This window comes from Channa argus, chromosome 5, assembly GCF_033026475.1.
Source record: "Channa argus isolate prfri chromosome 5, Channa argus male v1.0, whole genome shotgun sequence".
Lineage (NCBI taxonomy): Eukaryota > Metazoa > Chordata > Actinopteri > Anabantiformes > Channidae > Channa > Channa argus.
In genome coordinates, this window is record NC_090201.1 from 23,714,051 (window position 1) to 23,729,308 (window position 15,258).

General features: G+C 40.7%; 1 protein-coding gene across 4 annotated transcripts in view; it reads left to right on the forward strand.

Moving 5' to 3' along the window:
• The window catches only part of igsf21a (immunoglobin superfamily, member 21a), a 235,490-nt gene that overhangs the window by 202,001 nt on the left and 18,231 nt on the right, over window positions 1–15,258 (forward strand). For all 4 annotated transcript variants that reach the window (XM_067503594.1, XM_067503593.1, XM_067503591.1 and 1 more), the window contains 2 exons: window positions 3,407–3,522; window positions 14,634–15,111. In XM_067503594.1, coding sequence (XP_067359695.1) covers window positions 3,407–3,522; window positions 14,634–15,111 — 594 coding nt within the window. The remainder of the gene's footprint in view (window positions 1–3,406; window positions 3,523–14,633; window positions 15,112–15,258) is intronic.

Below are 15,258 nucleotides of genomic sequence, written 5' to 3' on the forward strand. Positions count from 1 at the left end.
CTTTGAATTTTTTTGAAATGATGGCACGATAGGTAAGCGTGCTTGAGGATATAGAATAAGAAGACGGTGGCAAACGAGGGACGGAGGATACGATGCTTATGGATGTAACTGGCCCAGCAGACAAAGGGAAGTTAAATGGCTGCTATTTATGCTGTGGCGTGCAAGTGCACTCTGAACACTGGGAAAAAGAAGGAATGGCTCATGGGACTGCAGACCTCAAATTTGTACACATTTGCAGTGGCCCGCTTTTTCATTTTCAGGATCTGTACTCATGTAATTTAATGGAACCTGGCCAGCAGTTCCCACAGTGTGTGCGCTTAGCAGAGCAAGGAAAAGGGTATTTTAAGATTTTCTTCTTTAGCTTAAATTGTGTTACTGACATGTTAATGGCAGGTTAAAACCTTAATGGCAAATTCTCAGGTAGTTTAAACTAGATAACACACGATTCCAGTACACACTGAAAGAGTTCCCTGAGGTTCCGGAAAGTAAAGTGATAGCATAAAAATCACCCAAATTGGACAGAGTGGGATAATAGCGCTCTCTCTCTCTCTATTTCTCAAGACTCCAACCAAACTATACTGTACGTTGCCCAAAAGATTTCACTCAATTCTGAGGGAAACAGAAAAGCTTGTGTGTCAATCAGAAATACATTTGACTGTGTGCTGTGTAGCTGTGCTGTTTTCATTATGTAAAGGAAAGAGAGACAGGCTGTGGAGAGGATTTGGGTTTTTTATTTATTTATTTTTTTATATCTGTACTTCAGTCTTTTGAGTCTTTAAAGGCACCTCCAGAAGAATGTCAAAGATATTGACATTTATTTTTTTCTAAAAGTTTTTTTTTTCTTTTGCTTTTCATATTTTCTCCAAGACTTTTATATATATATATATATATATATATATATATATATATATATATATATATATATATATTGTCTAGCGAACTTCACTGTGGTGTTATTACTTTATTTTATTATTATTGTTTTGCATTTCAATTCTAAGGCTTCTACCTGTTTTGTATGAGCATGACAACAACATCCAACAACATACCAGACAGTAACCTTGTCAAGTCAGACATTTTGCTATTTAGCAGTTGTTTTTAAATGCTTGGTATGCAGGTCTCAGTGTGTTTGCACTGAGAGGCAGATGTCCCATTTAACACACCCAACATGGAGCTTAAAACAAAAGAGCTGTAGCTCAACCTTTAACAAGTGGGTGAAGAGAGCTGCTGATAAACCTGGTATGAAAGGCCTGGACTCATAATCAGAGACAACCACCTTGATCCTATACGGAGTTGTTGTTTGCCAATAGTGTGCTGTGCACTGTAGGTTTTGCTTTTAATCATGTCAAATATTTCACCAAGGCTTATTGCTTTGACTCACATTAGGTGGCCCCCCCACCCACATAGCAGAAACAATAGCGCATCACAATCAATATACGGCTCTCCTGAACTAACTTGACCAGAGACATGAATTATTTATCTCAGGTTGTCTCACTAAACAAAACACCTTGTTAACACTGATTTGCAGAAGCACATACGGGATTATCAATACTTACCATTCAAGTGGAAACTTGCAATTTGGCAGTAGTTATTCTTACTGTAATCTAATGAGATTGGATTTAATGAGATTAGCTTTGCCTAGATTCACTGTTCGTGGTTTAGTGTGGTGAAGCTCTCTGTCGATTGCTGAAATGCCTTCTTGATGTCTTTGTGTTCACTGCTAATATATGTAAGTGAATTTTTATCTGTGTACTATAGAAGCACTCTAAAGACAAATGATTGATATTTGTGTTAAAAATGTATTTACTGGACTCCAGCATGCTTTTACACAGAGAAGTATAATGCTGTATTCCTGAAGACGGTAATCAATATTATACATTTATAAAGTTGGATTGTTTTGGTTTTTATTGTCTGATTATGTGCTTTGTGTATCGGAGCAACTTCAGAGTACTTGAGGTACTTCTTCACTTCACTCTTGTTCTGTGTGTGGAGTACTTGAGCATGATTGGTCAGGATTGGACACCTCTGACAGCTTATCATATGCCAGGTTGAGACAGGCTTGTCAGTGAGCTAATGGAGTGTCCTAAGGTTAATTTACATCCCTATGAATCACATCAATAAGCAATTAAGAGGTGTGGAAACACAGAGGCACCCAGGCCAGCAGCTAAATCCCCACCAACCCCCGCCCGCTTTTAATCAATTAATTGCTGTGGCATGTCTGTTTAAAACCCTTTGATAGATGTACACGTAGAACTGACACATGAAAAGGCACTGCTTACTGCGCCACCTTTTTTTTTTCTTTTTTTTTTTTCCCCCCTCTCACCATAGCCGCCTTCAAGCCGGGCTCTTGCATTCAGAGATTGTTACTTCTGAAGAGTTTCTTCTCTCACCTCACATAGTCCTTGACGGATTTCACAAACGCTTCTCATTCTGATTAACACTCGGAACAATGGAAGTATTCTTTAAACATTCTGCAGCCGTATCTGGAGGGGAATAATATAGCAGACAAGTATTTAGGGCCTACGTACAATGATGCATGAAAAGCCTCATAAAGAGAAGACACTGAGATGGACGGGATACATGAAAAATGCTGCGTCTTAGAGCCCCTTCAGCTGATGATATGAAAAGTGCTTTTAATACTCAGCAATCCTCATCAAAATTCAACTGGTCCTTGTGCAGCTGGCCATTATCTGCTGCAGTCTCGTCAGTTAAAAACTTGCATGTTGATTTTCCCCTGAATCTGCCACAATATTGTCTGTGAAATACCCACATTCACATATTTAAGTCTGGGTACTGCATGTTGAACAGCGGATTTTCTGGGAGATGTAGGAGATTTCTATTCATTACTTCCTTCTCCTCCCTGTGCTCCTCTATAATACTTTGAAGTCGTGCTCACGCTTTTTCCCTTTACACTACCATGACATATTTGCTGGCATCCCTAGAGAGATTCAGACGGAGGTTAGTGATATGATATGTATGAGATTTCTACCATATCAGCCTCATCTGACTCACATAAGCCCTAGGGAGTTTTGAACTTATTGTGCCAACCATTCAGTTAAATGGAGATTTTCTCAGCAGGTTGTTGCTTTGTCTTGAAAATAGATACAGTACATAGATGGAAAAGGCCTGAAGATTTGTTTAAGTCAGTTTTATTTTAAACATCTCAACACAAGAGCACTGCTGCTTCTCTGCTGTCACATTCTCGCTCTTATTCTGCTGTCAGTTTTGCCAATGCTCCACCTACACGTATAACCCACAGATGACACTTCAACACAAAATAACTCTTGGAATGAACCGATCATGTGAAAAGCGGGTGTTTTGTAACATAAGATTATCTGAGCTTGCATTTCGTGCCTATCAAATGTGTTGGGGAAATCGTTTCTCAAAGCTTTTCTCTTGTCGTCCACAGCACCTCCAAACAACATATCAGTGGTGGCAGAGAACACTCCAGCCCCATTCAGTCGATACCAAGCCCAGAATTTTACTCTCGTCTGCACTGCAAAGGGGGGGAAACCAGCCCCATCGGTGAGTTGCTGTTGAAGATGCCCCATGCTGCTTGTCAGCTAGGGACCCGCTCTCAACACACACAGATCCATGTTTACAGATGAAAAGAAACTGCATTGCATGTTGCTGGTATCGTTACACGGATCACGAGGAGTTATAAATGTTTTTAACACTCCAGTAAACAGGCTTTTTAAAAAGGATTTCACACGTTGCATGGTATCAACACAGTCTTTCAGTGTGTTGCTTTTTTACAGACAGCTGTATGGTTTGCTAAAATGTGCTGGTTGATACAAGCTCCACACAGACCCTCCCAGGTACGATGGCGTTCCACCACGGGAACTTGAACAATAAGCTTAAGCTTCCTGGAACATCCCATCATAGGATATCTTGCATAAATTAAGCTGTCTTCAGCTTATCCTGATGCATCACTGGTCTCGGACAATGTGGAGTACCTCGCTACTATGTCTGCTTTTTATTGACCGTGAATGGCAGCTCAACATTGTTGTGAATTATTTCAAACATGAACTCCAGAGAATGTCAGGAGGATCAGGTCCTGACATTGTCTGGAGTTTCCCTTTCAGCCAACATCGGGGGGTAGTCCGTGCGAGATGCCTTCTAACTTGTGAAGAAATGCTCAGTGTAGAAATACTCATCGTAATTGGGCAGGGAAGTGAGGAAGTGACAGTGTTTTGCTTTGAAATCTGGTTGTATGCCACAGAATCTCGTGCTGTTCCTTGTATTTTTTTTGACGATTAAATGAATGAGTTTTTCAGCTTCAGGTGTTTGTATTTGCACGGTTTTGCAGCAGCTGCAGGAAATGGACGTCATCAACACGCCCACTCACTCATGGTGATTTCTCCAGAGCATTACCTCCTCTATTCACAAATGAGCTCGGTTGGAAATAATCCAGACTTTGCACTAGGGTAAAATCCAAGTAATGTCAGGGGCAACAGACTTGGGCGTTTGCGTTCACACATATGGGCGTTTGTGTGAACACAAAGAAAGTCTGGAAAATGTCTGAATTCCAATACATGGCTGAAGGGGCCTTATTACCTTTAACCAGTCAGAAGTCCCTCAAGCACCTGTCTCTCCCTGAAAGTTCCTGGAACTTGATTTAGCAAATTTACATTTAGTCATTTGGCATTTGAGGGAACCACCCATTCACAAGCAACTTGAGGTTCAGCATATTGCCTAAGGACATTTTGCCATTGCGGAGTAAAATAACTGGGGATTGAACTGTGGTCGATGGGCAATCTCCACCTCATGAGCCACAACGTAGTGCTTTCTGAGGGCACTAAATATTAAATAATAGATAAAATGGAGCCATCTGCGGTGTCTCCACAGCAAACTAAGGGCAGTGAAAAAAATGAGAAGAAGCTGAACCAAAGGGGTAAAGTTTGGTACCAGTTCACCTGCAGTGAAACCCCACAAATAGTGTACTTACACAGTCATTTAAAGAAGCTGTCAACCGGCACTGCAGTTACCTTTACAGCAATTTGACCTATAATTGATTACTTGCACTAATTAAGTGATGTAATGTAGTCATTAAAAGATGCAGATCAGATTTAGGAAATAGTGGCATTAGTGTTATTAAAGGTCCCATTCATGGCAATTATTTCTAATCACAGTGACATGATAATAGTGACTGCACACACAAGTATCTCTGTTAATGCATTGGCATAAACACACTAATGTGCACTTGCATGTAATCAAGCACATACTTGAGAGGCAGCCAAACTCTGCATGGACTTTCTCAACTTTTTGAAGTGCATGACAAGGTCTTGCAAATATTTGAAGCATACGCTCGTGTGTTTGGTGGCATATAAGCTTACGGACTCTGTATGAGAGTGGACGCTCGCTGTTTGTTCCCACTGGGTCATTAATCATCATCCATGGGTGTATGGTAATGGACTCCAGACCCTGAGCACACCTATCTCCTGCAATTATGAGCCCAGTGAGAGGTGAATACAAGGTGAATATGATTTCCGCCTCTCAGGTACTTCCTGATTGATGGTGTCATGAGTGAGGCTCTCCCCCTGTTGGGATTTCATAGGGAACCTTCAGCTACTGAAGCTCAGCACTGCTTGATCGTCTTTCCAACAGTTAGCGAGTCGGCACCATCTCTGTCACTGGTCAAGTTACGATGCTGATAATTAGCTTTGTCTGTGCCTCAGCAAGGAAATGACCCAAATCACTAACCTTCAAAAAAACACAACAAAGAAAAGAAAGAAAGAAAGAGTTTGGCCGTTCACCATTCACCACTGCATTTGCAGATGCAGAACAATTATTTAACATATATATATTGTAGGTTTCAGATATTGATTTTGCCTTGGGCTTTTGTTGCTGCAATGACAGAGTAAGATGTACAGTTTTATCAAGAGTGGCAACTTAAGTAACTCAGAAATCTAAAAGAGCACTCTGTTTGTAAACTGTAATTCTATCATCTCATGGAAAGACATCGACTTTAAAAAGAAACTGCTAACATTTGCTCTTGTTGTTTTAAAGCCAAGAAAATGCACAGTGCACAAAACACGTACAGTATGGGGATGCTCAAGCTTTCGAAGTACACAATGATTTGAAGGGATGAAGGGAAACACAGAAAAGTGAGCGCAAGCTGAGAGATTTTCTTTAACAGCACATCATGTAGAATATTCCGTGAAAGAAGTATTGCAAGTTTTGTACCTTCAACGCAAGCTTCCTAGTGCATCAGGGTTGATATGGTGTAACTTAAGATGTGTGAGCTTCTGTAAATGTCGCAGTAATGGGCAGAAAGCCTTGAATTGATCAGTTCACCACTTCAGCAGCGTCCACCCAAATTATTGAAAAACAAATGATTACACTGGAGATTATGGATGATTAAAAAAACCCTATAGAATAAAAAGATGCCATAAAGCTCCATTTGAGATTTTTAGAACCAGTTCCACTTTTTTCCACAGAAACAACACTGGTAGGCTTTAAAAATGCTGCACGCCTACTGGTGTCTGCAGTTAATCTGTTTGAAGCTAGGTGCTGTATGTTGGACGTTTGTCACCAAAATTCATGCGTTGTTTTTGAAAAAGTCATGAAGGTGTAAAAGCAAACTCAAAGCAGAGTCAGATGTTAGTCAAGCACAGTCTGCACACACTCGCTGTCCTGAGAAGAGCTTTAATCAGCCAATGTAAGTGAACACACCTGCGTGAGAGAGCAGCACAAGTGCGAAGGGCCTTGAATGTGCCAAGTGCTCTCACAAAATGAAATGTATTTGCTAAAAGTGTATTTGTGACTCATTGTGTAGATTTGCTTCTACTCCTCGCACCTTGTGTATACATGGCAACTAATTTCAGCCTGGCTCGTTAACTTCATATTATTTGACATCCTATATAAGCAAAGTGTTGTCACCGCAGCGATGCAAGATGTGAAGTTGAATCTGCTGATTCAAGAAGAGCAAAAAGAAAATAAAGAACCTGGAAAGTTACATTGCATCTGTGGGGAGTTGATTATTGCCTGTCAAAGTTTCCATGTATTGTTGGACTAAATCAAACCCCACTAAAAAAAAAAAAAATAACTCTGACAGATTTCATGGATAGATTATAGAAGTATAGTCTCACTTGCCTCCCTGGTCCTGCAAACTTCTCTTTAATCTCTTTTGAGAGCACATACTGTGGCCATTGTCAGTAGAAAAAATATTATTTGTGTGTGTGTGTGTGTGTGTGTACACATTTGCTTGGTTTCTGTTGTAGCATGACTCTGCAGGATAGCATATATCTGTTGTCAAAGTAACGAGTTTAACGGATTACTTACAAGATACAAAGGACACACCGTTGTAATGATATTCCTAATTACAGTGTATCGTCTCCATAGTGTTACAGAAGACTTGATCCCTATTGTGTTTTCAAAATGAGCACAAATATCACATTTTAACTGTGACTATTTGTTCTTTTTATTCTGTTGTCCATGGTCATGCTGCATAACAAAACCCTATTAGGTTTGTAAGTATTTGCTTGAATGTTGGTGCTTTGGCCCAGTTATGTGACTGTAACTTCAAACGGCTGCTTTTGCTTTTTGATGAAACTCATTTAGTCTTTGTCGGTGCTGCTGCCCGGGGCCTTGTTGCAAAATGAGCTGTTGTCAGCTCTATTTTCAATGTCATATCATTGCAAGCCTGGTCTCAATAGTGGCTCACAACTTTCAAAGAAACTGGCCTGAATTATTGTGCCAACTGCTAAATACAATCATTTTTCCCACTAAATAATTTCTGTTATTGATATAATCCTCACTAGTTTTGTGAGACTAAAAAGTACTAAAGATTAAAGATTTTTCCCGTGCACAAATCTTTATTTACATATTGATTGTGATCTGTGCACTAATGACAGAATGTGGTTTTGTGTATTTTAAAGCATCATAAACTTATTGTAAAATTGAACAAAAATGCCAATTTTCCCATCAATCCACACACTAAAGGTGAAAACCTATTTCTAAAAAAGTTCGTTACATAATTTCAAATCAAAAATGTGTATATTTTACTTGAATGCGTATCTGATCCACCCAGGGTGGTGGGACAGACTGAGGCCTATCCCAGCATGGGGTGAGAGGGTGGGGGGGGTACACCTCTGGACAGGATTCCAGTCTATCTCAGGGCCAACTCAGATTTCTCACTAATTAAAACAAATAGAAATGCGTGTTAGCTTTTTCATTACGCGTTATTGTGCACCAACATCGGACAGCAAAAAGAATGCAACACACTTTCAAGTGTTGAAAAAGTGAGGGGGTCTGACTACTCTACGTGGTGAATGCATGTACTGTATGTTTTATCGCAGCATCATGTGTTTTGTATCTCTGTCAGTTTGAGATTTACTAAGTGGACACTGCAACTCACATAATACAAGTTACAAAAGAACAAAGGTAATTAGCCAACACCATATACGTGTTGCGTAATGTGGAACAGAGAGTGGGGAAAGAGACATGGCACCAAAAAAAACTCAGCATCTAGGCTTTTACCAATACTCTCTACCCTCAGCCATCTCTAGCTGAGTTTTAGAGATGGAACAAATGAGTTTTGAAGCGACTTGGTCTATATTTGGGGTGGTGGTGTAATAAACAACTGAACGCATCCATATTTTGCCGCTGCTTTGATCAAACCATGGTGCCATAGGTCAGAACGGCCTTCACTTTATCTCGCTCTATAAGAAAAGCTTAGACAACATTTAATGCAACACTTCTTTTATCCTAAACAGAGACATATGCTTGGTGTTTGTTTAGATAAATTTGCTTTGGCTCTGCTCAAAGAAAAAAATCTTGCCTGTTGCTATGCAACATCTTTTTTCCTTCCAGTATCCAGTGTAACGTCTGACACTTCATTCTGACTTATTGTAGATGTCTGAAAGTGTTGAATTTTGTCCAACGCTGCTACTGTTGCATGTCTAGTTGCACTGATATTAAAAGCCATTTTCAAAGTCTCCCACTGTTCCTTCTTCTGGCTCATTATGTTCTTTTTATTGGTTCTTCAAATGTCACATCTGAATTGAATAAAAAATTAACATGGAAATGCACACAGGCAATAATGTTAGATGTTTTTTTCCTAACAAAGGGAGATGTTCAACAAGTAAAAGTATTGGAAGTTTTTGTATTTGGTATTTAATTAAAGTGGTAGCCCGGTTCCAGATAGCTGAATCACAGCACTCATCTATGATTTGAGATTCAAATAGGCCTGCTGTTGAGCTTGTTGGCAGCTGTTTCTACACCACCTGCATACAAAGCAGTATTTTACTGCACTGGTTCATCATCTTCCTATAGTTTTACATAAAAATAAACCTATAGCAACCATCACTACAAGTGCCTTGTTGCTGGTGCTAAAGGCTGATGCCAATGCTGCTTGGACTGATGCATCACACTCAACTGAGTGGTTTTGCAAAATAAAGTAAGTAGTGATAAAAAGGGATCTTCATATTTTGAGAGACATACATTTTTCACGACCGCTGCAACAACAGAAGTAAGTTGTATAATGGACTGAATCCTTTAAACACCTTTGTCTATTCTCCGTATCATAAAATATGGTCCTGATATATTGATGGGGCCCAGCGGAGTAGTGTGGCGATGTATTGTACATCTCTTTCAGAGTTTTCTGTAACATATTATGCATCCTCCATATTCACATATGATCACATTGCATGGAATTTACTTGCATTGACACATTATCATTACATAACTTCTGGGATTCTTTCAAAAGCCTTTGATTCTCACCACTTTTTGGATAAACCCAACACCCCTAGTCGGGCGAGGAGAGAGCTGGATATAATGGAATGCATGTGCTTAAAGTGTCTGGTATTATGTTTCAAGATCTGTTGCCATCTGATGCCACTGAAGCAAGCTGGTGACATATCAATAATAGCTTCCCAGTGCCACTCATTAGAACATCCTCAGAGCACAAGCAAGCACTGATTGAAAGGAGGGTAGATAATGACGGTTAATAATAAGAAGGAAAGCTGATCATGTCATAACCAGGATCTGTCTCTCTGCCTCTGCCCTCTTTCTCTCCCCTTTTCTCTTGCTTCTGCTCTCTCGTTGAATCATTCTGTCACGATGAAAATTACAGCCTTGTCCTTTTGACACCGTCGTGATTAATTGCAGCAACATAAATGTGTATATGGACCAGTGCATTATTGTTACAGGTTCAGAAAGGTTTCGGGTTTGTGAGGTGGGGGGGGGGGAACTTGGCGGCGTGCAGAGTGCAGGTGCTTTCATCACTGTCTATTCACAGGAACAAACCCTTCTCTTCATGTCACACCAACTTAATTTCACCGCTGCCACTGCATTGTGAATGGACTACTGCTTACAATCACATCTCTCTTCTTTTTCGGTGCTAATTCGTTTCAGAGTGAAGTGGAGGGTTTGTGCCTGGTTTCATTGTCTGCACCTATTGGACTATAAAGTATTTGGGATTTATCACAGAGCCATGGTTGATAATCACTTTATTTCATCCAGTAGCACAGTCTGTAAGTCATCAATGTAACAGCAATGCCCAAAACACCAAAAGGTCATTTTTTTTTTACATGAGAGCAGCATTTACCTGCAGCAGCAAACTATATTAAACAACAAGCCAAATTGTTAATTTAAGACAAGTCATCGCACACCTTGTGCATTCGACCATGTGCCTGATGGGATATGTTTGTTTTATCGTACGACATACAAAATGATTTTAATTTGATGGATATACAATAAATGGCAGATAAGCAAGTGAAAGACAAGTCATCTAAAACAGCAAACGACCGTCGAGAAACATTTGGTGAAATGTATCACAGTGCGAGACATCTTCACTGCTATTTTGGCAGCTTTATAATTACTTGTAGAAAATTAATCAGTGTTTGCTTTCCCATTTGAACAGAATGCAAGAGGTGGTGTGTTTGGTGTTATCTCTACCTGTCAAACAAGGGAAAGTAGTAAATGACAGTTTATCAAATTAGTGGGTAGCTTAAAGGAACACAAGACCAGGTTTGCAGGGATGACAGATGTCACTGATGAACTGTAGGTTGATTCACATTAAAATGTGCAAATAGTACTGGAGTTTCCTTTTGTTGTGGTGCATGATGTTTGTCCTGTGTCTCTCTCGCTCTCTCTTTCTCTACCCTCTTAGCTCCTGTAAGCTGTCCAGACCATTCATTAATGCAACAAATTCATGTCTCAACACATTTTTCAAATTTTAAAAATGCATAACTCCTTCTACTTCCACTTAAACAGATCATCTGTCACATTTAGAGCCTGTTGTACAGTTTTCAGCACTCAGGTCAAAGTGCTCACGGTTCATATGAACTCATTTATAAATTAGTGATTGTCACATTTTTGTAATAAAACCAACACATTCTGCTCAGTAGCATTTGATTCACTATGATTCCCTTTCATTTTGAACTTGTTGCCGCCTGCATTGCCGTTACATCAGTCACAAACACTACAAACATACGCCAGGGGAACGTCATTATGACGGAGTATGTTTTAGCGCTGAAAAGAAGGCCCTGAAAAAAGAGGAAGCATGGTCACAAATCAATATCAACTCCGACTGAAATACATGACTCAGTTCTCTCACAGTCTAATTTCTATATGTGCCTATTTATATCTGTGTCTGTATTATTTCTATATCCACATGCTGTTTGGGATGTGCTTCCTAGTAATGTGGGAGGGGGGGGGGGTTAAAAGAAGAGTAGAACTGCAGGATAATGACACAGAAATAACACTCTACTCTCTCCCTGCAGCTACAGTACACATGTCATCCCATATTCATTCACGTCTTTGATAAAACGTTCATTGATTCCTTCTCTCATACCTCAAGCTGACAGGTCGCAAAAAGAGATTTTTAGTCACGTGGGATCACTATGAATTAATGCTTAATATTTTGCTGGAGGTAGAAACTCAATAAAAGGATATATTTCTCCATGGATGTTCGACGCCACATGGATGTTTAATGAATATTTACTTTATCCCTATAAACTAAATTGTCTGATAATGTTTGCAGAAACGAATCAGTTATCTAGGCTTATGGTTTTATTTCCATATCATTCGAGTTCCTAGCTAATACAGGTGTTATTGTGTGCCCACAGCTTTTTGCCCGAAAGAAGCTAGCGAACAGGTGCATGGATCGTTCTAATCCACGCTGCTCTCCCTCCACCTGCCGGGATAATTAATGAGGTGTTTCAATGTACAGTGAAAAAGCGTCGTCACTTTGCAGGTTGTCAGGTAGCCGTAGGACGCAGCAGCAGACGCAACAGGGTCACTGTGGATGTTTCCACTTCCCTTTGTGCGATTGGATTTTATAGTCTGGCTCTGCAGAGTGCATGAGGTCTCTGCAGTAAAAGGACTGCTGGGAACTGAGCCTTTTTCTCATGCTGAAAGTTAACGGAGGGAAAGCGTTCATCAGTGGGCAAGTTGTAAAATATCCTTCTGTGCTGTGTTGGCCAATAATAGTATTGATTCATGCATTTAGAGGAGTGGTAATTTTCTTTGCATCTGTACAGTGTGTGCTGTAAATCCCGGCTGCACTCACTCTTTTTTTTTTTTTTATCACCGTTGTATATTTGTAGTCAGGAATTTGCAGTGTTGCAATTGCAACAATTAATTCAATTAATTCCGTGTGAACTGAAAACATCACGAAAAACCATGTAGCATGCAGTACCATTTTTTTAGATATACTGTCGCAAAATGGTGCATTTTAAGACTTAAGAGCAAATAATCCTTTGCTCCATCAGGCCTGTGACTCGTTGACATCACCAAACATTTACATTCTTCTTCTGTGATGCTTTTCCAGGCTTTCACTGCAGCCTCTTTCAGTTGTTGCTTGTTTTGGAGGGGTTGCTCCCTTCAGTCTCCTCCTCTAGCTGGTAAAATGCATGCTGTATAGGATGTAAGTCTGAAGATTGACTTGGCCAGTCTAAAGTTTTCTGCTTCTTGCCCCTGTTGAACTCCTTTGTTGTTTTGTCGGTGTGTTTAGGGTCATCTTTCTTTAAATTGGCAGGCAAAATGTTTCTGTAGACTTCTGAGCTTGGAAGTCAAAGCTGAAATGTTGATCTCTTATGTTGGTCTCATGTTCACCTTTTAATGGTGAACCCAAATGTTTTGGAGGGGAGTGTAGTTTGAATATTCGACCCCAAAAGTTATGAACGCAGGGACAATCAAGCATCACATGTTTATAGGGACCTATTAAATTCAGTTGACAGATTGGAGTCTGTATTGGTCCCATACAAAACTTAGCAGGTTGTAGTAGTAGGAACAGTCATTAATCATTTGTTAACAACAGATTGCACCAGTGTTAGGGTTCACGTTCTCCAACAAGGGACATTAATTATAAGACTTGATAGACTGAATAGAAAAACGGCATCTCCAAATGTACCAACTTAAAAGTTTTAGTCAGAAGCTGCTTTTAATTCCACTTTTGCACTTAAAGTGTATTGCAGGTAGATGGGGCCACAGAGCAGCTCAAAGTTCAGTGCAGCAGGTTGGTTAGGAGGATAAGCCTTTTTTATTTTTTTATTTTTATTTTTTTTTAATCCACAGTACAGACCACTGCCCAACGCTGCTGAATGCCTTTGAGCAAGGGCACACAGCCCCATGTGGACCTGCTGTGATGGCAGGCATTAGGAAATGTTTAGAGCTGGCTATAAATACTGCGATACAACCCAGCAGCACAACACAGCTTGTAATGTAATGATGTTGTATTTGGCCAAACATAAGCTCAGCAACAAGTGGGGCCACACACAGACAGACGCCATCCATCAGTAGTTAAAATAAAGCAGCTAAAAGTAAAGTCTAACGAAATAACGTTAGATTAAAGGTCACACATTCTAAAGGTGAACTGCATTTCCATTTAGCAGCCGCTTTTATCCAAAGCAACGTGAAGGAGGGACACACACACAAAGAGGAGCAAGTTAGGGTTCTGTGTCATGTTCGTAGGCATTTCAAGATGCAGAGTGGAGGTACTGGGGATTGAGTAGGTGGGCAGCCTGCTCTACCTCCTTAGCCAAAGCCGCGTGTCGTGGTCCAAGGACAAATTCTATCCTGCTGGTGGTGGATGGTGAAAATATCATTGGAATTATTTTTTAGGACACTTGTCGTTCTTCATCACACTGATTATTTACACACTTGAGGCCGCTCCTTTGACAAACAGTCATCGAGAACCTCTTTTTATGATCAAAACAAGACTAAAACAAAATAATGAATATATAAGTCTACTTCAACACAGTCAGTGCTGTGGCCACACATTCTACGAAAGAAAATTTAAAGGGCTGGTATGATAGGAAATAATTGCCGCACTGTAACAGAATCTGTAAATCTGGGGGGTGGGATCGTGAAGGTTGCAGCCGTAGCCAATCAGAGTGGGATAACAATCACGGATAACGCAAATTATGGTAACAGCTTCCAGACTTATCGAGTTAGAAGCCAATCTGGGATTTTTGTAAAGATGGACTTGGAGAAATCTTGGGCGAAAAAAATGTCGTAGCTACTGTAAGTTTAAAATACACTGACTATTTTTTAAAATTAGTCAAAAAGGACCAACTCTTTAAAGTTGTGCATTGTTTTTTTGTTCTGTGTTGACTATAATATGTGTGTAGTAAAATGTCTTTCCCTCTCTTTCTTTCTGTTCCTGTATTTAAATACTCCTCCTTTATAAGGTCTACTTCAAGCGTGATGGGGAGCTGATCGAGGTAATCTCCTACACTCAGCCCTCCGCCAATGAGGGTGCTGCCTCAGCGGGAGTGAGAGGAGCCAGACCGCTCATCAGCAGGGACCTCGATGACACAAAGCTGCAGCGGTCCCTCTCCCTTCTGGACCCCGAAGGGCGGTCGGCCCGTCTGCACACTGAGAGCCCACAGCGTGTCCACACTCAGGGCCAGCAGGCGTATGAGCCCAGCCCTGCAACAGAGGTCATCCCAGAGACGGTGGTGAGCCGGGAGTTCCCCCGCTGGGTGCACAGCACAGACCCTCTCTACTACTTCAGCCACACTCACATCCCGCAGAGCGATGGCTCTGTGGTGGTGCAGGCCCGACTAACTTGGACCCTCAACCCTCAGCTGGATAATGACGCCCTGTTCAGCTGTGAGGTCAAGCACCCAGCACTGTCGATGCCCATGCAGACAGAGGTTACTCTGGGTGAGTGGGATGCACACCAACTCTTAGCTTTTGCATGATAGTCTTATTCATCTGACACCCTTTTTCTCATCTGTCCTGTGTTCCTCTTTCCTCCCACCAAAAACTCCCAGGCTAGACACACACACCTTTTTTTCTTTTCTTCTCCCT